The following is a 24168-nucleotide window of genomic DNA, read 5'->3' as shown; positions in this document are numbered from 1 at the left end:
GCCTTTCTCTTTATAAACTGTATCATTTAGCCAATTTTTGCACTCACGACTTATCACAGTTTCCTGCAGAGCATCCTTAACTGTACTCAAGCGTTGGAGCATAATAAAGTGAGTAGCAAATCTCGTTTCGCCGGGCTTTAGAAGCTCTAAATGAGAATGATTGCGAAAACATGCCTGGGAATACTGGTGATTCGTGATGAATATAATGATTTCTTTAGAATCAGTAATTACACTATCTATCCATGGCAGCTTCCCTATGTCTTCAAGTAAAAGATCCAGACAGTGAGTCGTGCATGGCGAGAAAACTATATTAGGATATTGCTGTTGTAACATCGTACGAGCTGCAACACAATTTGATGCACTGTCCGTAATAACTTGTACAACACTTTCCAAGCCATACGATACAATGCACTTTGATATCTCACCAGCAATAAACGATCCATCTTTGATTTTGCCGGAAGTATCCAAAGCATTGAGAAAAATACAGCCGTCACCAGTAGCTGCAAGAAAGTTAACAATGGGCTTGTTCTGCACATTTGTCCAACAATCAGACATAAGCGTAACTCCGTGCTTGACGGCCTCTTCCTTAAGAGAGGCCATAGATTGTTCCACTTGATGTACTTCCTCAGCTAGCATTTCAGTTGAAATATTGATTCTGCTTGGTGCTTTATAGTGAGGACCACATTTTGCCACGGTAGCTATTGCAGTCTTAAAATAAGTACTGTCGGCAATAGCGAAAGGTATGCCGCTGGTATAAAACAAACGAGCGACAGCTTTGTCTGCATCCTTTCTCGTAGCACTTGCGAACATAGAGGGTAACGACATCTGCTTCTCACTCGCCTCACTACTAGCGGCTTTTGTCGCTTTATCCAGTGCGTCGAATTTCCGTTTTTTTCGCTTCCGCTTCTAGTCTCACTGACTGCTGCTTCTGTAAGGCCTGCTGCACTTCACATGGAACTTTTGAACATTTCCTGATGCCACACTTTGGATCTCCAAGTAGGTGACCTCTTATACGTACAACACCACCGTGAAATTCTTTATTACAGTAAATGCAACTAACTTTGCTCAAAGTGACGTTATCTTTTTCATCTAGTGCTAAAACATGTTTTCATTCTTCACTTTATTCTTTCGGCATTTTAACGGCTATACACAAGAGGTATTTATTTTAATTTCGTAATTTACTATCAGACAATCTTAACCGCTACTGGTCCGTTAGTTGTGTATGTAAGGCTTCAGCACGAGCCATTATCTTTCTGTAGCCCAGGCAGCTCGGCCTACGCACCGAGCTGTCGCAGTAGGAAAATCGATTTTCCCACGAAACACTACGACTATTATGTGGAATATCGACTGAAAAGTTTCTAAAAGATGTTTTCATAGTCAACTAGACCTATAAAGTATATGAAAATTGTTTAGGCATAGCTTACAGTCAATTTCAGTCTATAATTGCTATTTTGTGAATGATATTTATCTTAATCTGACTAGAAAATACTCAAAAAACTACAAAAATTGGACTTTATAGCATGCGAAACGTTGCAAAAGAGGGACTGCAAAAGGTAAAACACAGCGTCATCTTCCAATGTATTCACGCCTGGCCTACACTACCAGATATCAGCACTATGTTGTAGCATGTTTACGTAAAGTACCGAAGGCTAGCATCATAGATTCATTATTGATCGATATTTGTTATCTAGAGTATGACAGAGGACCGCCTGTATGGCCGATGATAAAAAAAATAGAAGTACCAAATATAAAAAACGCAAAAAAATAATAAAAAAGTCAAAAAACGCGTTTTTCGAGGTAAAATAAAAAACGAAAAAAAAACGTTTTTATCATCTATGCTTCTCTCTTAATTGACAGCCGGTGTAGAAGGCCGAATTAACCCCTGGCCAGATTAAACCCGGGTATAGTTTGGCCCAGGCCAAAGAATACTCCGGGGTAAAACGTGTCCTAGGCTAAAGTATGCCCGGGGGTGTAAAATAGCCTGGGCCAGACATACCCCTTCAGGTCAGAATATGCCCCACTTGTATATTAAATTAATATTTACTTATCATTCTGGTCGGTACTTGTAGCAGGAAAACATGAACAACAATCATCACCGCCTTTTCTGAGTTTAATGAGGTATGTTTTAGCTTCAGCTTAAAGAAATAAGAATACCATTGTGATTTAAAATCTAGAACATGCTGATGGGAGTGTTGGAAATATAATAGTTAATCAATAAAATTAGAAGAGAAGAATGTGAGGTATATATTGTATAATGATTGTTGATTCGTTCTTCAAGTTTCCACAAAAAAAATCAAATTATTGTGCATTGACACTACCACTATATTGTACCAGATGATTAACACTTTCTCTGGACATGAAGAGTATATATATATATATATATATATATATATATATATAATCTTATCTTGTATGCATATACCTTGACAGACTAAGAGTACGACTGAAACATGTCACTTAACTTACGAAGCTGAATCCTCAATAAAATGTTGACAAATTAAGTAATTATTGTGTATTTCGCTCAACACTACTGATATCATGGAGGTATAATTGGGCCTGAGGGGTATGAATTGGCCTAGGCCATAATATACCCTAGGGGTATAAATTGGCCCAGGCCATAATATAACCGGGTATAATCTAGCCTAGGCCACTTTAACCTCAGGCATTATCCGGACGGGGGTATACTATTTCCTGTTACACCGGGATTCCCGGTCCAGGTGCAGCATGATCAGTCCTATTTCAGGGGCCATTTCTTGGTGACATACCCGGCCCTGTCTCCAATCGACCGGCAGGATCAGTCCTGTTTCAGGGGCCATCTCTTGGTGACATACCCGGCCCTGTCTCCCTTTGACCGGCATGATCAGTCGTGTTTCAGGGGCCATCTCTTGGTGACATCCCGGCCCTGTCTCCCCTCGTCTGGCAGGATCAGTCGTGTTTCAGGGGCCATCTCTTGGTGACATACACGGCCCTGTCTCCCCTCGACCGGCAGGATCAGTCCTCTTTCTGGGGCCATCTCTTGGTGACATACTCGGCCCTGTTTCCCCCAGAGCGGCATGATCAGTCGTGTTTCAGAGGCCATCTCTTGGTGACATACCCAGACCTGTCTCCCCTCGACCGGCATGATCAGTCGTGTTTCAGGGGCCATCTCTTGATGACATACCCGGTCCTGTCTCCCCTCGACCGGCATGATCAGTCGTGTTTCAGGGGCCATCTCTTGGTGACATATCCGGCCCTGTCTCCCCTCGACCGGCAGGATCAGTCGTGTTTCAGGGGCCATCTCTTGGTGACATACCCGGCCCTGTCTCCCCTCGACCGGCAGGATCAGTCCTGTTTCAGGGGCCATCTCTTGGTGACATACTCGGCTCTGTTTCCCCTAGAGCGGCATGGTCAGTCGTGTTTCAGGGGCCATCTCTTGGTGACATATCCGGCCCTGTTTCCCCTCGACCGGCATGATCAGTCGTGTTTCAGGGGCCATCTCTTGGTGACATACCCGACCCTGTTTCCCCTCGACCGGCATGATCAGTCGTGTTTCAGGGGCCATCTCTTGGTGACATACCCGACCCTGTTTCCCCTCGACCGGCATGATCAGTCGTGTTTCAGGGGCCATCTCTTGATGACATACCCGACCCTGTTTCCCCTCGACCGGCATGATCAGTCCTGTTTCAGGGGCCATCTCTTGGTGACATACCCGGCCCTGTCACCCCTCGACCGGCAGGATCAGTCCTGTTTCAGGGGCCATCTCTTGGTGACATACCCGGCCCTGTCACAAATCGACCGGAAGTAGGTTACATTATGCTATAATCCATCGACGTTCCATTTCTTGTCACATTTATTTATAACATTGGTTATATTTTTTTTTTATTTTAATATATGTTGATACATCTGTAATATTGCTGGTATGTTGTAGATTGTTTTCGGTAAATAAGCTATATTTGGTTTGTACTGTATGTTTACTTTCCTTCCTTTCTTTCTTTGTATCCTTAGATTCTAACATAACTTGGTAATTAATAAAACGTGGAGTTTTACACGGGGTATTTCCTTAATTGATTTGTAATATTTGTTTTTGCCACTATTTCGTCCACCGGCGATATGAAATGCAAGTATTTAAATATATCAGTTTGTATGCTGGTCCTGGGACTTTTGTTCTACATTTGCCATATTTGATCCCACTTTAGTGAGTTGTTTTGAACTCGATTCTTTGTTTAATATTTCCATTTTGTAGTTTGTTAACAACTTATTACGTGTTGTTTTCTTTCCCCGTATTAATAGATTATCCCTGTATTTTTACATAACATTTGTTTTAAAACATTCATCGTGTTTGGTGTTTCGAGAAGATATATATAAACTATGAGTGCAAAACTAGTATCTAACTTGCCTGGGCGATTTCGAATCTCAGTGAGTCTTTTACGAAGGCAAATACAAAGCATACCCAAGAAGAACAAATAAACCACACAAATCCGTTGTGTTTGCAAAACTTTACATGGCTGTTTCTACAGGAATTAGACATTTAAATGCATTATGTTCTTGTATTCTACTCATCTTTGTATTCTTCTCTTTCATTCCTTCTATTTCTTCTCCTCTTCTTCAACTTTCTCCAAATTCCTTCTCTGCATCGTCTCCTCGATACTCCTCCTCCTCCTTCAGTTTATCGACTCATTTTCCTCCGCCTCCTCGACTCTATACAGACTAGACATGTCTTACTTCCGTCTCCCCTCTTAGATAATCGGGACTCAATCGAACCCGAAATTATGTGTCTCCTATAAGCTTCATGTGAAAACACAAGGACGGTACAATATTTTCCTAAGCCCTCTTATCTCACACTACACCCAGCCTATCATCAGATAATGGCTATTAAATTTCTTCCATCCCGCATTCATTCACATCAAGATATACTTGTATGGTAAAACAACGTCGCAATAAAAGCACGGTATCAATTACTTCTTATATATTGATCAATAAATTGCGTCACATTAGTACATATTCCTGATCCGATTATACTAAACACTATCTCAACAATCATTCGCATTTCTATACATTTCAACTCATACAAAGTACACAAATATTCAAATATCCATGCACTGATATATCCATACATCCATATTAACTAATCGTAACACTTCAACCATTTTCCGAATTCACAATTCAATCATGTGTTAATTCTAACATATCACATGAATAAATGCATTAGTTTACTACTAAGTAACATAATAGCGAATCACAAATTAATTATGACCACAAGCCAACAATTTACATAATTATATACATATTTCTCGAACTATTTTCTCAAATACGCGTGTGAACTAAACACTACAAAGGTAATTCTACGTACTAAACGATCCTAGTAATTAAGTCTACATACAACACATAAATAAAATTACAATGCCGTAATATTCTGCAAATTCTAGCAAATAACTTACTGACCTATACGAAGCTTTTTCTTTCCTTAGAATAGGTTTCTAAGTTTTCCCGCCAAAATACGAGTGGCTTTCTCGGAGTAATCCTATTTGCTCAGCAATCTTCCCAGGAGAACTAAATTTTTGCTTGCATTGTTAAAATTTATAATTTGGATCGAAACTGTTATCACACTCTCAGTCTCAATTCCGATTGGATGTCGCTTTGATTCGATCAAATCAAACTTAGTGAACAATGTCCTTCTCGCTGTCTGTTCACGTGGGGACGAATTTAGAACCCTCCGCGGTCCTCATGGGTTCCTCTGATCTTTGTAACACATAGGTAGGAAGTCGCTCGATCTAAAGCCTGTGCCGATACAAGTGTCTGATCTTCCCTCTTCACAGTAGCCTCGCCTACGAGATTGACTCTGTCCTGCGGCATGTTTAAACAACAACCATGGCTTGTATTAATACTTTAGTTTATACAAGACTTAGGAACTGGCCTGAGCAAACGGGACAATATACGTCATCGTCTGTTCATTATTTTAAATTCGACTTATAATCTTGTCTGTTTGTACATTTATTTTATATTTAGGGTTACCAGCCCTACTTTTTTCTTTATGTTTGTAAACTTACCTTTAATGCATACGAAGTACTTTCTTTCCTCTCATATACATAGTTCATAATGTCCTTTTCTAGGCCTAATAACATGGTATGTCGTAATTCATATGTTCTATTTGTATAATATATTTGATGGTGTATCTAAGTCTTTGCCACTTGGACTCCTCTCGGTTATGTCCATTCTCGAGTATTTCCAAATTTCGGTTTGTTTCCTAATTTTATTCAGTATGTGTTTAATCTCATTGCTACAACCATTTTCTTTAATTAGTTCTGATCGTGAACCCATTTTGTAATATTCGTGCCTGAAGAGTTGCCCTTTTTGATATCGATCACTACAAGTCTAGAGGAGGGTATCGATTATAGGTATAGATTGTTTACATTAACCAGCAACTGGATGAATATAGGACTAGGAAACAATTGCTAAAGCTTAAAATAAACAGTCATGTTTTATATTTAGTTGAATTATTCCGTCATTACTTCTAGCGAAACAAAATATGCTGTTTTTGGGTACATATTTCCTCAATAGACAGTCTCCCTAGAAATATGACAGTTAAGCACCTGTAATTATTGTCATATATTATAGAGGTTTTGAGGTTCGATACATTGTGAGTTCTTAAACAGAATATATCTTAGTAAGGTGATAGATTTAAGGAGATAAATAACATTATTGTAAACTTTCAGTTTTCTGTAGCCATAAGCAAGGCGGGCTGGGGGAGGTTGATGGGTAGTTTTGGGGGTCAGATATCGATTTTCAATGTACAAGTATGCTGTAAACACGACGGTATAAAACAGGTCGCCGTTGGTGCTTCCGTATTTATACTTTGTGTCAATTACTATGCTTTTCTAAATCTTCTCGAGCTGACAAGGGATATTTCTGCATTGATTTTGGATTAGTGTTCTGCTTCACTTCAAGTTCTTCTTACTCTTGAAGTGTAACGTTATTAGCACAGAGCTGTCAAATTCACTATAACGCCGAAAAAGCTTCGCCACTAATCGGGATATGATATGTTTTGGCCTAGTTACAAGTCTGTTACAGTTACTGACAGATATACCTCCACAAATGTTTGATTACCTATCATTGTCTATTCGTTTTGAACGGAGGCTAATTGGGCCACATCTCCGTGTACAACGATAATCTAACATGACATTGTATTCTCGTAAATTGTTTGAGGTATGTGAGTAGCTAAGTTCAACCCATTTAACCAATAACGGCTCATGTGTAACACGAGGCATCAACCCTTCCTAGTCCAACCAGTCGGTTATGCAACCTGTTCACGAGCAATTAGTCATTTCATAGAATCCAGACGATATTATAAAGGACTAACAAAAGGACAAAGCGTGTATTTTTGAGATCCGATTAGATAAATCTGTCATTTAAATTTATAAGTAAATAATACAATTAATGAATACATATTATAGTGTAAATAATAAAACAACTGACAGACCAGGGTTTGAGCTGTTATATTTCACGAAATCCCTTTTGTTAAAATTTATTCCCTTCTCATTCTTTTACTTTTTGGTTTCTTTCCTTCTTCATTGTTTGGTATTACAAAAATGAAATTCAGCCTATAACACTATGAATTGGATATTGAAATTCTGTTTTGTTTTTCAGAGACTTACTTCCAAAGGGTTATACTTCAGAGCGGATCTGCTCTTAGTTCATGGGCAATTTCTGTGAATCCAGCCATGTGCGCCCGCAAGTTGGCCATTAATGTCAGCTGCACTGGAAGTCTCGACAACTCGGAACAATTACTTAAATGCTTGAGGAGCAAGTCTGTTGAAGAACTTGGTGAGCATGTTCCCTTGGCCCCGAAGTACTATTCCTGCTTTGCTCCCACGCTGAACCTCCAAGGATTTTCAAGCATGTCTATACGTGAATTAATGAAAGACAAAAAGACGCGTTTCGCCAAAACGCCCGTTATTTTTGGTATAACACAGGATGAGGCTTATTCATATCTGAAGGAAGAGGAAGTACATGTTGGAATTAGTAAAGACAGAAAAACCCAGATATACAGAACATTTGTACAAAATAATTTTCGTTATCAGAGACAAAAGATTTTTGAGATTCTTGATCACGAATACTCAGCGTGGGATAAAGTCCAAGACGATATGACGAGAATGAATGACGTCATTGATCTACTGAGCGATGGGCTATATGTGGCTCCATTGATAGATATGGCGAATGAACATTCCAAACACAATGACACATATCTTTATGTTTTTTCCCATTCAACGGCCTCTGAAAATTATCCCAAATGGGTCAAGGGGGCTCATGGTGACGAGTTGCCTTATATTTTTGGGGCGCCATTGGTTGATGGGATTTCGCCATTTCCTTTTGAATATAGTAATGCTGAAAAAAGTTTGAGTGAAAATCTGATGCGGTTCTGGACGAACTTTGCAAAAACAGGGTACGTTGTGGTAAGTTCTCCTAATCTTTGCATTGGCTCCTTGTTTCATCCCCAAACACGAGGTTCGTAATACTAGGTAACTTATACATACTGCATACACGTGAAAATCTGTTATGAAATCAATACAGCCATTCGTACTTTTGTTTATGGATGTAACTTTATTTTGTGAAGTTCATCAGATCAAACATCATTCAGCTTGACCTTAAAGTTAAGAACGAATTTGATACACATTGTAACTAGTGAATAAATGTCATTGGCTGTGTCACGTCAAACTGTTACATCTCAAAAGCAGCGGAGAAAACATTTTTGCATTCACATAAAAATCACTTCAATTTTGTTTAGGATTGAAACATAAAATAACGCGTACTCAGTCAAAGCTCATTTCCCGTTCAATTCAAGATAATATTATTAATATTTCAAACGTCGTTCCAATTTATACATGATTCTATCATTTATATCTTTTTGTATGAATATTTTATGAATATACTGTGTCATAAAGTTTTTTTTTTTAACCTTTGTAAACCATCACCTTAGGTTTTTTTAAACTTTTGTAAAGCATCGCCTTTTTATACAAAATTTACAACAATATCAATTAAATAACATTATTTGTTAATTAAGAAAACAATTGATTTTTTTTTCATTTATATATTACATTCCATCAGATGATAAAATAATTCATTAAGGATTAATTTCACGTTGATTATTGTTCTTCAGACAATGGCTTGTTTAGGAATGATTAAATATTGTAAAGATAGTGATGGTATTTTATATACTGAAATCCCACCCGAAACACCTTTTGGCGCCTTCTGAAAAATATTCTTGGATTTCTTGAATTCCAGAGGATTGGAAGTTAGTTAGGCAAGCGTGCCTTATCTTCACTCTATATTTGTTTCATCGACAGACGTTTTTGATAAGTAATGAATACTTCCTTCATTTTAATTCAATTCCGGGTGGGACTGTCATAATAAAGATAGAGGAAATATTATATGCGTTGCTGTGAAAAATGTAGTTCATTAATTTGCAAAGAATAATCAATTTGTTCAGAAATCTTTGGCTGAAAGAGTTCATTTTCTTAGGTAATGTTTACGCCAATCAACCGAAGTGATACTCCTCATTGGCCGAGGGCAATGCTTTCTTGGGTCTTTCTTACTGGCATGCATCTACACAACTTGTTTAAACTGACAAACCCTGGACTCGAATATTCAGAACGATTAAGGTTAGAAAGATGTTCCTTTATAGGATTTCACCAGTCTATTCCCCCTTTGAAAAACTGAAAAGTAGCAACTTTCTTTTCAGAGAACTTTGGTAATGATCACAGTGTCGGGTACGAATGAAGGTACGAAAATGGAATATTAACTTTCAAATCCATTCAGGAGCTTCGTAGTGTCCATATTGATTACAGAAAATTTAAGAAATCAGTCATCTCCGATATACGTATTATCCGACTATTTCGATCGCTTACTTTCTTCATTGTTCACATAGTTCTTTAACCATTAACAAGATTTGTAGTATCAAGCCAATTAAGAGCAACAAATATATTGCTTAAACTTTTACCCGGGTGAAAAACTACAATAGAGTAATGTGTTCTTCAGGTAAAAGTCATTCTATTATTTCTTACATGGAGTAGACGTTCTACCTCGGGAAGTGGGGATAGTATACTACAGTGTCAATTATCTCCGTCCCATGCCTACCCTCGGTTTTCCATTAAAGTGTTTCAATACGTTGTCATCATTGAACGACAGGGAAAGGTAATTCATGTATGTTTGTGATGTAATGAAGAGTGTAGAGCTGGGTCTAATCTCTGTGAAGTTGAAAAGTCCACATCTTTCCGACCAGGCATAATTTAGTTACATTTAATTATATGGCAACTGGAGAAAAACAATCCAAAGGCAACCGTTTCCTAGGATAAAAAAGACTCTAGTAAAGTTTTTGCCCCGGGGAAAATAAACATAATGTCCTGAGAAGGCAATGAAAATGTACTCTTCGTCCATTTCTTCTGGTGTGAGGTGCTTCGGCCTGTACGTTAAGGTTTTGTGATAACTGCGCCAGTTGTTTATATATTTATTAGATTTTAGTGACTTGTTTGATTATGGGAAGGTAGTGTTCGGGAAATATTTATCAGCCTGAATAATTAGCTAGTTTCTAGGCGCGAACTTCACATAGCGCAGTGTTCATGCGATTTAATTATGTCATGTTTTAATTTCCTAGTTGAGCTCAGGTCAGAGCCGGATAATTGGGCATGAGTGAAATAATTCCTAGTTAAATTTAAAGGCGTTGATTGACTGAATATCTTAATGTGAACTATGTATGGTAGGGACTAGTATTTTGTACAATGGATTTATGGGGAAGGGGTCATTTTATTATCTGGAGACATCTCAGATAATGGCGGGAACATTTGATCTAGCAGATGTCTCACTTGGGAAACCATAGCTTTGCAGACATTGTTCCTCATGAAAAGGGATAAGGGTTGTGGAAAGTGGTGGTGGTGGATGCTCCACTCGAATAAATACTGATTCTCTCACGATGGAGCCCCACCACCTGAGAACTCTGCGCCGATGTCTCTTTCCTGTTCGTGAGCCAACATTGTTAAACACCTGCATCGATATAGGTGCATACAGACATACTCCTTTGTGATCATTCGCTCTCACTCGTGCAACGTTATTACGAAATAACTTGAATACAAAATTCCAATATTTAAATTAACCAGTCACATAGTTTAAACTTTGGAGGGAATCCAAATTCGATGCGTTGTTGATGCAGAAAATAATATTTGTGTATTTGTGCTATGATAAAATAAACGTTCACCTTTCTCAGTATGTATAATAATAATCAATTACGCCCTCTAAAGATCAATGTCTGTCATGTACCCAGAAACCATCTCATTGATATTTTCGTATTCTCGTTAAGTCCACAATTATAAGGCACACATTGACATAAATCTGTGTTTCATCTGAAAGTCAATTTTAAACAAACATTATGACCCTGTTCTACATAAAGCCCAATTATGTTGCCAAGTCTGGTCTAGTGTTCTACGGCACTATGCTCAGCTTAAAGATGAAGTTTTAAAACAGGTTGGAAAATACATTTAGACACAACCCTCAAGATTTAACAGTATTGTACACGTCTATCGCTATATTAGTGTAGGCAATCGCGAATACAGAGACGTTCATGTCAACAAGAATATGCCATCAATGATTGTTAATGCGAAAAAACAAGCAAAATGATCCAATGTGTTAAACAAAATTTAAAGACTGCAATAAATGCCACTCATTAGTTTTGTGATTTGTTAAAATATATTTTCTATGATTTGTTCAATGTTAGTTTTATTTAGTGTATACTGTCAACTCCGCTTATATACATAGCATCGGGATCGGACCCAAGCTATATATATTAACGGAGTATGCATTTAAGTGGAATTCATGTGTATTTACAATGTGCATGTACTTGTAAAATGGAAAATCATAGAAACAAAGCTCATATGCTATATAAATGTGTTTCAGTGTATTAAACATCTACGTATACATTTAATTCCACAATACATGTAAATTCAGATAAACACTACAAACTATTATTGTCGAAATTGTCGAAATTATTATTGACAGTGTGTATCGCTCTTTGGTAGCAAAAACGTGTACTAAGATTAGTTCCCTGTAAAGTAATAATTTTAAAGAAAAAGAAAGACATTAAAGTCGTTGGTAGAAAAGTCCGTAATTGATTTTTGAACACAGTTGGGGTGGCCAATCTGCTGGACAATATTCTGCAAGTTATAAAATCCGTCATATGATTCGCACCCATATGCTTCCGAAGTGCTTTAATAGTCTCCAGAGTTTTAATGGCAGTAGCAAAGTTTGGTGACGGGACAGACAAATCGTTGGTAGACTCTTCCACAAACTCTGGATCTGAATCTTTTTTCTCTCGCTGGATGTTTGAACAGATATCGGCATCTGTTTCTTCTTCATCAGTATGAAGGTATTCATCCATAACCACATAGCGATTTAAATCATCCAGTGTCATAGTGGGTGGGATGTTAACCTCAGTGTTGTCGTTATCGGTAACGTCTTCCGTTGACGCGGTGTTTTTGACAAAATTTGCACGTCGATAACAGTTGGCAATGGTAGCTCCTGAAATTCGATTCCACGCCTCTCTCTGTAGATGCAAGGCATCCAGTAAACTCAGTTTTTCGACAATTCTGCAGCACGCCCATCACTTCCATTGTCGATGATGCTAACAACTTGACGGAACACTAGAGATCCGTATTGCTTCTTGAAGTTAGTAATGATGCCTTGATCCATCGGTTGAATCAATGATGTGGACTCATCCGGTGGTCATCAAACCACTGCAGCTAGCAATAATTTCTAGCTCTAGAGCAAGTGCACCGGCATTAATAACGCCTTAGCTGATGATCGCAGGGGATGGCCGGGGCACCAGTCTGCCATTTTCTACGATACTTGGGATAGCATTCTGCACGTATACAGCCTTGACATCAACTTTAGATGTCTGAACCATATTTATGCAATTAAGCAGCGTCAGATACGTATAAAGTCAATGGTTGAGACCAGCAAATTGCATGTTATTAAACGATTTATGCATTTAACCGATATGCATTTATCCGATATTGATTAATCTGAATATTAATGAAGGAAAATGGGACCGTACTTCCGCTATGCACTTATGCGATCTATGCAATTAAGCGATATGCATTTAAGTGGAGACGACTGTAGTATATTAACCCAGAAGTCCTAACTTTAAGTGGACCAGTCCGTATTTTATTACCGGATGTGTCAAGGTGTGGTTTGGTTTGGTTCAGTACTTTGATCAAGGAGACACCACGATAACTGACCAAGACTGGTCCGGTGGTAGGATTCAAACCTACCTCCTTTCAGTATCGAGTCCGGCGCTCTAACCGTTGAGCCATCGCAGATACCATAGGGTAATGCCTTATTATACATTACGGTATGCCACTATAATTATTTAGCGAAATTATTCCAACACTGTAAGGGAAATAATATGATATATTCCGCCTATTCTTACGTCTTTCTTAACTCTACGTGTGTACGATAATGCCAACTACGTCTTGCAAGATATTTTCATTTGCACTTCATTCGTTTCACCTTTATAAGCAGCCAATTATATTTTGGCACATCCGGAAATTTAAAGTTAGATCAATCCACTTAAAACTGGGGGTTCACGATCCTCATAAACACACGAAAACTATACCTGTCCCAGCGTGGTATAATTGTATAATATATTGTAAAAGTACAATTGTTGTGCATGGCATAGGGCATGCTGATAACTTGTATATTTCAACCATTAACACGTTATGTACTCACATAGATCAGCCAGAGACCCCCCTCCAATCTTTATGGCGTGAATTTCTAAGTGTTTGAAGGATAACTGAAAATCCATAAATAAACCACAACGTTTCCGACCTGGGCACATAGTTGAATTTTCTAGATTGAGTGTTCAATGAGAGTATGTAATCTAATCACCACCTATAATATGCGGCATATTATTTACATATTTTGCTTAATATTGAAACTTGTGCGAAATCTGAATCCACAAATGCTCAAGGAAAGACATAAATTAAAGTATCTATGCCGTTTTCGGAACATTTTTGAAGAAAAAACAAACTGATTCCCCCAAAGAAATTTTGAATTATTGTTGGTGCAACAATGACAAAAATTTGAACACACTCGACTTAAAATAATATAATTGTTCTTATTAACATTTATACGTCATATAATATTCATGTCAGTTATGGTTATGAAATGCTAACGTATGCCTTATAAAAGGAGTGAAAACATATTTCTAATTCCTGGCGTTGTGAAATGATGTAATCTCATAATCTTGCACTTTAAAACCTTATATGTGCCTGGCTTTCTTTTCAGTGATCCCAACTTACCTGAAGAGGATAAAACAGAAATATTCACAGGACGGAACCGATACAACGGGGTCTTATGGCCGAAGTATAGCACAGAAAACCAGACCTACATGAAGGTTGGAGATGATATAGGTAGTTTAAGCAATTTGAAGATATTCTTGTTCTTTAATTTCATAAGCGATGGGTACAGAAGCTATGGCATACAAGGTTAATATTTCCATGACAATAAACGTAAGTAAAATTTTACTGAAAAACAAGACTGCCAGTGCCCATTACTATGAGACATATGATTTCCTACCGGCATTTCCTTTGAAAAGCGTAAAAACCTACCAAATAAAAAGTGCCATTTTATTACGAATTAAAAGAAAACCAGTGTATGCAGAATATACGGGTATATGCAGTACATGGGAATATCTACAGAACATAAGAGTATATGCAGAGTATCAGAGTATATGCAGTGCATATGCATGACTTGCGAGTGTATGCAAAATATACGAGTATATGCAGTACATACGAGTATATGCAGTATATACGAGTAAAAGCAGTACATACGAGTATATGCAGTGCATGCGAGTATATGCAAAACATGCGAGTATGTGCAGTACAAAAGAGTATATGCAGTACATACGAGTATATGTAGTACATACGAGTATATGCAGTACATACGAATATATGTAGTACATACGAGTATATGCAGTACATGCGAGTATATGCAGTACATATGAGCATATGCAGTACATACGAGTATATGCAGTACATGCGAATATATGTAGTACATACGAGTATATGCAGTACATATGAGTACATGCAGTACATACGAGTATATGCAGTACATGCGAATATATGTAGTACATACGAGTATATGCAGTACAAACGAGTCTCTTACTTAAATGGGTGAAATGAATGATTCTACGTCTGGTATTGAGCTATTGTTTATTTCTCCAAATTCTTGATCAGGTTTATAACATTCATTCTCGTATGTTGTTACATGAATAGCAAAATCGAAAGAAAACAAAACATTTAACGACATGCCGTATATGGACTCGTATGATTCTCCTTTAATCTTTCTATACGTGAAAAATCCATTCTAAATACATTAGTCTTCATACCGAAAATATAATATTGTTGTAAGCGTTCCATCTAGCTTGTAGAAGCAAGTGTGCAAGTGAAATCATAATAATCATAATCAAACAGTAAGATATATGTTTACAAAAGATTAATACTTTTATTTCAATTTTATTCAATTTTATGTAATGCCTTGGTATTAAGGCCATGGAGATGAAATATATGTAACCGATAAATTAAGAAATTATTTATATCAGTCTTTTTACCTCTTGATCAACACTATTAATTGGCATGAAAGAAAGATCACGTAAAGAATGAATATTTATACTTCAATGTATAGAAACATAAGAGGAGAAAATGGGATCCATGCACTTTTATACGAAAGCGATGATTATTTACTCTCTTAGAAACTTGTTCAAGTGTTTGCCCAACTTATGGCATGTTAAGTGGTGGATTTTTTTTAACAGGTTATCAAATAAATTACATCAGTTGATATGCAGTCAGCGTTGCATCGTAGAGAAGACAATTATTTTGCATTTTCGCTACCACAATAGGTACTTTCCTTAATATGTGCAGTTTCAGAGCCCCGACGCTTGTTGCATTTAGATGATTCAAAATCTGTTCATATTTTAATTATAGTTCTGATTGAAAACAAATACAACATGCAAAACTAATTCAAGTTGGAATTGGCTTGCATTTGTAATATGTTTGTTTGATAAGTTGAAAAGACTGCAATAATTATTTGTTGTATTTCCCATGTCAGATAAGGAAGAATATCGTCTTATTGTAAAAGGAATTATATTAGTGTCTTTCAAAACGTTAATCACATTTTTTTCTTTTGGCAAATATAACTAGTGTCTTTCTTTTCGAAATATTTGGGTGGCCTTGAGAAGGGCAGTTGGTGATTTGTAACTAAACGTGTTTAACACAAGTGACATCACATCACTTTTCTTCTTCTCAAACTTCATTGCACGGTGGATGCGTATAGTTTGATCCGTTTTAGACACCATTGCCTCTCCACGTAAATTCACGTTTTCCATGTCTTCATGTCTGTGATTCTTTTAATAGCCCACGATGCCTTCAAGTACTTTGCGTATTCCTGGTTGTAGAGCATGCTCGATACGATGGTTGTTGACTTTACGCTTGTCCACATATTGTTTCAGTTGTTTTGCGACCAGGTCTCAGCATATGAGAATGCACTTGTAAATACAGTATAGGAGTACATTGAAACGGATTGATATATTTCACCAATCACTGCACGTTACAAACTTCTGAATCTCTGAGTCTTTCTTCCAATGAGAAGAGACTTAATGCACGGCATCACTTTCAACAGATAGGCGTACCAGCGTTCCTACTGTTTACCATTGTGCAACAGTTTGAGTAACATACTTACGGCAGAAACAATGACAATACATTTGGAAGCGCCTGTTACGTATGCATTGTATATTCGTAGTCATAATACCATTATTGCGATTATTAATGCAGCTGCAAATAGTATTATTCTTCCAGATAAGAATAACTTCAATTTAGCTTTTGCTGATTTAATATCTCCGTAACGAGAATGTGTGCCTGCGACGTTTGTATTACCATCACCTCCTCAGATATAGACAGAATGGACACAACTATGCAGAAGATGTATTTATTCAACCACAACAACAAGAGGAAATATGAAAGGAGAAGGAGAAGGAAAGATGAAACATATAGTCGTGAAGTATAGAATGAACAGAGCGAAAAGAATGGTTATGGCTGTTTTTGATAAAATTCATTTTGGCCGAGCTACAAAGTCTGAGACAATTGTATCAACTTCTTTTGCTAAACCCAAGAGAAAGCGACCTTCATGTGCTACGATTTCGAGACCTTCCCTCACTACATCCAATTTTACCGCCTCTGGGCTGTCAGCAACAGCAAGATTGCTGTTCCTACAGCGACTACCAAATCAGCAATATCAGCAGCAATATCAGGAGGAGTAGTACTTGGTCGTTAAAAGCGGTTGAGACAATTCAAGCTAATGATATCACTTCCCAACGATTCTTTAAAGTGCCACCGATTTCTCTTAGAAAATAGATACTCCTGAATGATTTCCAATTCATGTTGAACTTCAGTCCTTTCCCATAGTTCGATGTTGTGCCTGATGAATAATCTTATCCATTGTATAACATAAAATAATAGTCACTGTCGCATTTTTAGTATATTCTCAAGGGAAAAGAATCAGAATAAAATTGAATAGCACATCACAAAATTCCATTTTTAACTTCTTTTTTTTGTTTCTTTATTTCTCTCACTGTCCGACTCTTTCCTTTTTGAATTTCGTCGCTGACATGGGTTTACAATTTTCACTTTCTTGTAAATATCTCGAGTCCATGCATTTGTTGACGTGAATGGTTTGTTCTTCGTCTGATTCTGGGGAAACCTCATTATCCTCGTATCTATTCTTTGAAGTAATGTCCTCTTTCCTGACAATGATAAAATATACTTTTTTACTTGAGTCTAGCTTTTCTCCTGGTTTTACTTTTATTTCTTTCCATTGTGGACATTCGATAGCTCACTGTTCATTTTCTTGACGTATATACCAAGTACTGAGTCTTTTGCCAAGTGTGTATTATTATGTTTGTGGGTATCTTTTGTGTATACTTGTTTTGAATGTCTGAGGCATCATTGAGGGAAACAAATAAATATGGATATCTGGTTTGCGTTGTTAAAACAAAACTATAAACTGGAGGATTGGAAGCTACGAATGGAGAAGTATTAAAATGACATCTAACGAGTTACTAAGAAAGAAGACAGCATGTTAAAATTGAAATATTTTAAAAACACATAAACTGGGAAAAGGTCGATCTTAAGAAGTGAAAGTTCGTTGAAGAGGATGTCAAATAGTTTGAGTGTTTGGATTGTGGTCTTCGATGTAAAATAAATCATAACAGAATTGGAAGTGACTATAATGCCCGTTAAATATATAGGCTATCTCTCTACAAGAACTACCACATATTTCCTGCTGTTGTAGTGTGTAGAGCGTGTCCTTAAAAATCAGATCGTCTATTTTGCCAAATTATCCAGTGAATCGTAACAAAAGAGTTGGTGGACAACACTGGCATGGATTGGGAGATATGTTAAAATCAGCTTTCATGGGGTTGCACCTATATTAAAACCGATGGCGACTCAAACAAAAGCTCGGTATGGCTATGTATCCATGCTGCTGCTCACCTATCTGGAACATCTCCTGACGAAAGGAATAGAAGTCAAGAACACACATCGGGAGTTTTCCGTGATATGGAAACCCTACACATTAGTTGTCTTTTGCGACACAGAGGCGATCTTCAGAATGCTTGATTAAACAACTGCCGAAGGCAAATCAATCAAGGGGGCAGTTTAGAACGAATTGATCGTTTGCATTTGGACATTTTGTTGCAATGCACGGAGCGGATGTACTCCAGTGACTGAATCGACGTAGTATCATATTTTGTTTGATGGCTAATGCTAATGACTAGCATCGAGCATAGAATGAATCACACTCTACGTGATCCGTGCATAATTATTACATAAAATGATAAACAACATCCAAATCTAAGCAGAACGAAAGCCATGTATACATATCGACGAATTGAAGTGTAAATCTTCGCCATTGCGTTTGGAATTGGACCTAAGAGAATAGAATATAATGTTTTCTAAGACATTTACCAAAATGCTTGCTTATTTGCCATTGTCCAGAATAAGAACAACGTTTTGTCTCCTATTTTATTACTCGCGTGACTGAAAACAAATCACATTTTAATCGATGAGCCTAGGAAGAAGCAACACAACAAATGTTTAATGATGAGCTGAGAATAAAAGTGGAAGGGTATCTGGGAAATGCATGGATTCTCATTTCAGAAGAGACGATTTATAGTAATGAGGTAAAAAGACTTGAGAGACCGGCCATTTCCTCTGTTGACTTCTCTTGAGACCAAAGGCATCGAAGTTCTCTTGTAACATAGTACAGAGACTACCCATTGTTCATTCATATTCATGACATAACTTTTTCAGGGAAATGTAATGTGTGTGAAGTCATGATTTATGTAGAGAAATGCAAAAGCAAACGAATACCTGTAAATTCATTACCTGCAGACTCATAGTTCATACACAACTGCTTTGGATTATGAGGTGTGTGATCAAGATATACATTCTATCAAAATTCTTTAGAGGTTCAAGCATAAGTCGTCACTACCAGGAACCCATTTTGCAACCGTATACTTTCCCAACAATAATGGAGTGGACATTTTTCAATCTTACGCATTTCCTGAAATGTAAGACATCATTGACCTATGGGAAGAAATGCTGTATCGGCGCAATTAAACAATGCGAGATTTAGTAGTGCGCATCGATGGCCAAAGATCACTGGAAATCAAGTTGGAATTTACAACCTGTAAATATGTTCATGTTTCAGACTCTATTCCGGTTCGAAAAAGAGAAGCTGATTTTTAATATTAAACATATTGATTTTGTTACAAAAGATTTGTACTGACATACTCTTTTACACTTTTCATGTCCGCTTACCGAATTGTACGGATGTGCTTCTTTAATTGCATGTTATTATCATATATAGAGGTGCGTTCTCCAGATTGTCCATTCTCCCTTGCTTTCATATAATAGTGTGTGTATGGTTCATCTCATTACATAAGGCGTACGTGTTTATTAGTATAATGTGTATAAAGCATTCCTAACATTTTCGGAATTTAGTAATTGAAGGGGGTCTTGATCACTACCACAATAGAGAGTAATCATAAAGTGGTGTTGGACAGCAATCAACTATTGTGTTTGCAGCATTATATGAAAATAGGGTGCTGGATAATGCTTAAAAAACGATTCTTGAATATAATATGTGTGTTCGATAGCGTTTAAAAAGTTGTTGTTGGACATTAATCAAAACAACGTTGTTGTTTGATAGTATATTTGTGTCATTTCCGCAACCTCTTTTACATCATTCCCTTATTGTCCTCTGGTAAGTATGGGTTTTTGACACTGCACGCATCGTTTTGGCAATTGTGTATGGGGTGTTGGATACTTTCGGAAAAGTGTTGTTAGATAATAATAAAAACTTGGGTGTGGACAGTACTCAAAAGCGTGTGTCGGACAGTAGGTGTTTGTTTGATAATAATCAGAAAGTGAGTGCTGAATAGTAAATTTGTGCGCGTTCATTCATTTCTTTCAAATTATTTCATTGTTATAGATGAGGTAAACAAAAACTTATAAAAATGGCACTAACAGCTGCTTTGCTAGGCACTCAATATTAAGAGATTAGTGTAAAGACTGGTCGGCCTGGTGTCAGAATAATGGGAGATGATGCCACATAACTATTTTAGTAATATATTTTCCCTGTCCTTATAAACTCCAGACCCTTTAACCTGAATATTTTGAAAATGACATTTCCGTTGTCCCTACAAACTGTCGACTCTTATATTTTCTGCATATAGTATCATTATATTTTCTCTTGTCCCTATACACTTTCGGCCTTAAAAATGTTGACATTACAATTTCACTTGCCCCTATGAATCTCTGTCCCCCATAAACACTTTTGTTCCTATTATTAAACCATTTCCATGTTAAGCTAGATCTTAACATAAAATTTCTCCATTACCTGGCATCTCCATGTACCCTATGGATTACTTTAAATCGCCCATTGTCTCCCAAGCTGCATATACAACTATTATTTTCATACGGTAGAAATTTTCCTCAATCTCATTTTGTACACTTCTCCAGTATTCTGAATTCTTAAGGAAAATTAAAGAGTAGACTGGTATCAGTAGCCACCATTAAGTGATAATAATGCGACAGGGCTGGTCAAATAATGGAATCAACTTGCAGGTTATGGTTAGAAACATTCATTTTCATTGCTTGTGATTTTGATCGAAAATATTTATTGTTTTTCTGCTTTCATTTACAGGCAAAGGACCCAGTATTCATGATTATTACAGGGGGAGAGAAATGGCACTTTGGCTTAAGCTTCTTCCAAAAATCAATTCTCCTGTCGAGAAGCGTAAGCTGCTAGATGGAGATGAACTCGACTATGCAAGCAATTTTTCAACTTTTGATTCCAGCCATCGTTTGATAAATAGCTTTTACGAGATAATACACTCAACTCCGCCTATTCAATCGTTCAAGCAACCTTTGGGTGATAAACCAGACGTTATTACCAGCGATGAAACATTTAAAGAAAAACAACTTCAGGATGAGGTTTCGATTGTTCCGTCAAATATTCAGAAGCCCACCACCACACCAAGGCTAGATCTGGACAGGGATTCGTCTATAGCACATGAAAGAAAAGACATAATCACTACATCGTCGGTCCCCTTAAGCATAATCGTTGCAGTCGGATGTTCTTTGCTATTTCTGAACATTTTGATATTTGCCGGTGTGTATTACCAACGCGAACGCATACGCAAACAAAGAAGAGATAGTTGCTTTGAAGATGGTGGCGATAAGGGTGTACAACGTAAAATCGAGAGAGAGGCATGCAAAGATTCCGATGCACAGGAAATGGATTCATTCATGCAGTTACCCGAATTACACGAGGGTAAGCAGAAAATTGCAAACACTAGTAACCACAAATTAACCCCAACTCCTTCAGGTCTTAAGACTGTCACCAAATCCCAGTCTTCAACTCAAGCATTATGTATGTATAGCCCTCTCTCCACTACATCCTCATCACCTACGCACACAAATTATCCAATCCTAAATGTGTCCGCTTTACAATGCCAGAGGCCGGTTACTGCACAATCTGGATGTGATAACTTGAATCGTCCTCCAGGGGACGATAAGCTGTCAAAGTCTGATCAAGGAAAGTCTATGCCAAAGACAACGCACGTCATATTAAACAATACAATCACCATCGTATAGTTCTTATTCATTTATTGTTTGAAATTTGACATGAATTATACTCGTAAAATATGAAAATGACAATGTGTTGAATCACCTCTTGTAAAGTGGATATGAGTTCAATGTTTCACCATGGTTTTAAACAAAATATGAACAGATATATTAGACTCTTTACTTCCCTTAGCTATGTTCAGCGAAATGTCGAGTATTTAAAGTGTGTATGACGTGTAAGCTCTTTTTTCTTGTATTCTGTAACAAGCCTTCAAATACGATTTACATCCGTCAGCTTTAACAAAATGATACAAATGAGTTTGAACATGGATAAGATAAAATAGTAAGCCATTACATAGTACAATGTAATTTGAACATGGATACGAGAAAATTGTAACGGCATTACATTATAAAATTGTTGCATTTAAGTGAAATTTCTTTCTTTGTCCTCATTTGGTTATACTAACTCTTTAATCATTCGCGATAAGACTTGATTAAAAGCAACGACCAATATCTATGTAAGGTTTATGATTATAGATGCATAATGTTGAAAAGACATGCATCGATTTAATTCTATCTTTATTAGCTATTAATGACAACAGAACATACTACAATTTAGGTTACTCTGTTTTATTTGCTATTTTTCATATAAAAATTAGAGATTGACAGACACACAGACGTATAGAAAGACAGAGACTGTTTGATAAGAATTATTAGAATGATATAGCTCTAATTAGCAGTAGGCCCGTTTTGTATGCTGTCAAAACTTTACGGTGCATAACCCTTACAAATCAGTTCCAAAATGCAAATAACATACAAAACTTATCAGCGAACGTTTATTGCACAGTCAGATCAAGGCCTGTATTGTTTGTTCTATTGATTACTCCTATTAAACTGAATAGCCTACCGGCGTCTTATGAGACGACATATCAGGGTCTAAACAGCCTGTAGTTTGATCCTTCTCAAGAGCGAGTACGTGCAAACTTCAATAAAACGTGATGATTTTATTGGTTCAGAAAGGCGATTTGAGGCTTTGTGTCGTAAATGGCTGGTTCATGGTTTGCATTTTTAGTGTGAAACAAACATGTTTCTTGGGCAGAACTAAGTCATGATACAAATTATCAATCTTTCGTCATTCCAATTTTTTTTTAAAATTTCACTACCTCTATCCCTATCAATGTGCATATATTATTTTATATTCATTATCACGTGTTTGACAATATATGATGAAATATCCCACAAATTTAAGGAGTCTTCGTCAAAGATCTCATTATTTCTAAAAGGTATAAATTTTATTACATGCTAATCCATCTAATATACAATATTCATAGTCGCCATCACTTTCCCTTTTAAGTAAATGCTACACGTTTCATCAGTAACTTACAAAAATTCTAACTTTACTTACGTTTCAAAATGATATACTCCCTTGATATTGTTTATTCGTTCATGATAATATAAGGATTCAGGAAATTATTTTTCGATTTTGCTGGAAAAAAATAAATTAATATCACCAACATGTGTTTTTGTGTCTTTCTTGATTCGCGTTAAGTTAAAGAGCGGTAACCTAGATATACTTCACCTTACCCGTATGAACTCTCCTGGAACAATATGTTGCTACCCCGACGCCAGACCTGTTTAATTTATACACTGAAATGTAAATGTCATTTCATTTTGGTACATGTATTCACATCGAACCTTTCATATATACAAATATTAAACTTATACCAATATATGTATGCGCCAATTCATTCACAATTATACAATATGGAGAAGTTTTGAAATCCAAATATATGATGCTTCAATCTTATTTTTATCTACTCTCGCAGTCGTTCAGAAAAGAGTGAAATATTACTTGAATACGTTATTCCCCATGCAACAAAAATGGTAATATTTTCTCTGTGGGGTACGGAGATTTGTCTGCAAAAGAAAATCAGTCTAATCTAAACGTGCCCCCACCACCATT

At 36.9% G+C, this 24168-nt stretch overlaps 1 protein-coding gene across 2 annotated transcripts in view; it reads left to right on the top strand.

The window, feature by feature from the left end:
* Nucleotides 1-23719, top strand: part of LOC149799288 (neuroligin-4, X-linked-like) — a 97678-nt gene extending 73959 nt beyond the window's left edge. For both annotated transcript variants that reach the window (XM_089958587.1, XM_089958588.1), the window contains exons 4-6: nt 7624-8419; nt 14308-14432; nt 21283-23719. In XM_089958587.1, coding sequence (XP_089814713.1) covers nt 7624-8419; nt 14308-14432; nt 21283-22235 — 1874 coding nt within the window. In that variant the 3' untranslated portion in view covers nt 22236-23719. The remainder of the gene's footprint in view (nt 1-7623; nt 8420-14307; nt 14433-21282) is intronic.
* The last annotated feature ends 449 nt before the right edge of the window (nt 23720-24168 follow it).

The sequence above is a fragment of the Sinohyriopsis cumingii genome, chromosome 5 (genome assembly GCF_028554795.1).
Source record: "Sinohyriopsis cumingii isolate HCF-2022 chromosome 5, ASM2855479v2, whole genome shotgun sequence".
Lineage (NCBI taxonomy): Eukaryota > Metazoa > Mollusca > Bivalvia > Unionida > Unionidae > Sinohyriopsis > Sinohyriopsis cumingii.
This window is presented reverse-complemented; position numbering and strand designations above follow the sequence as displayed.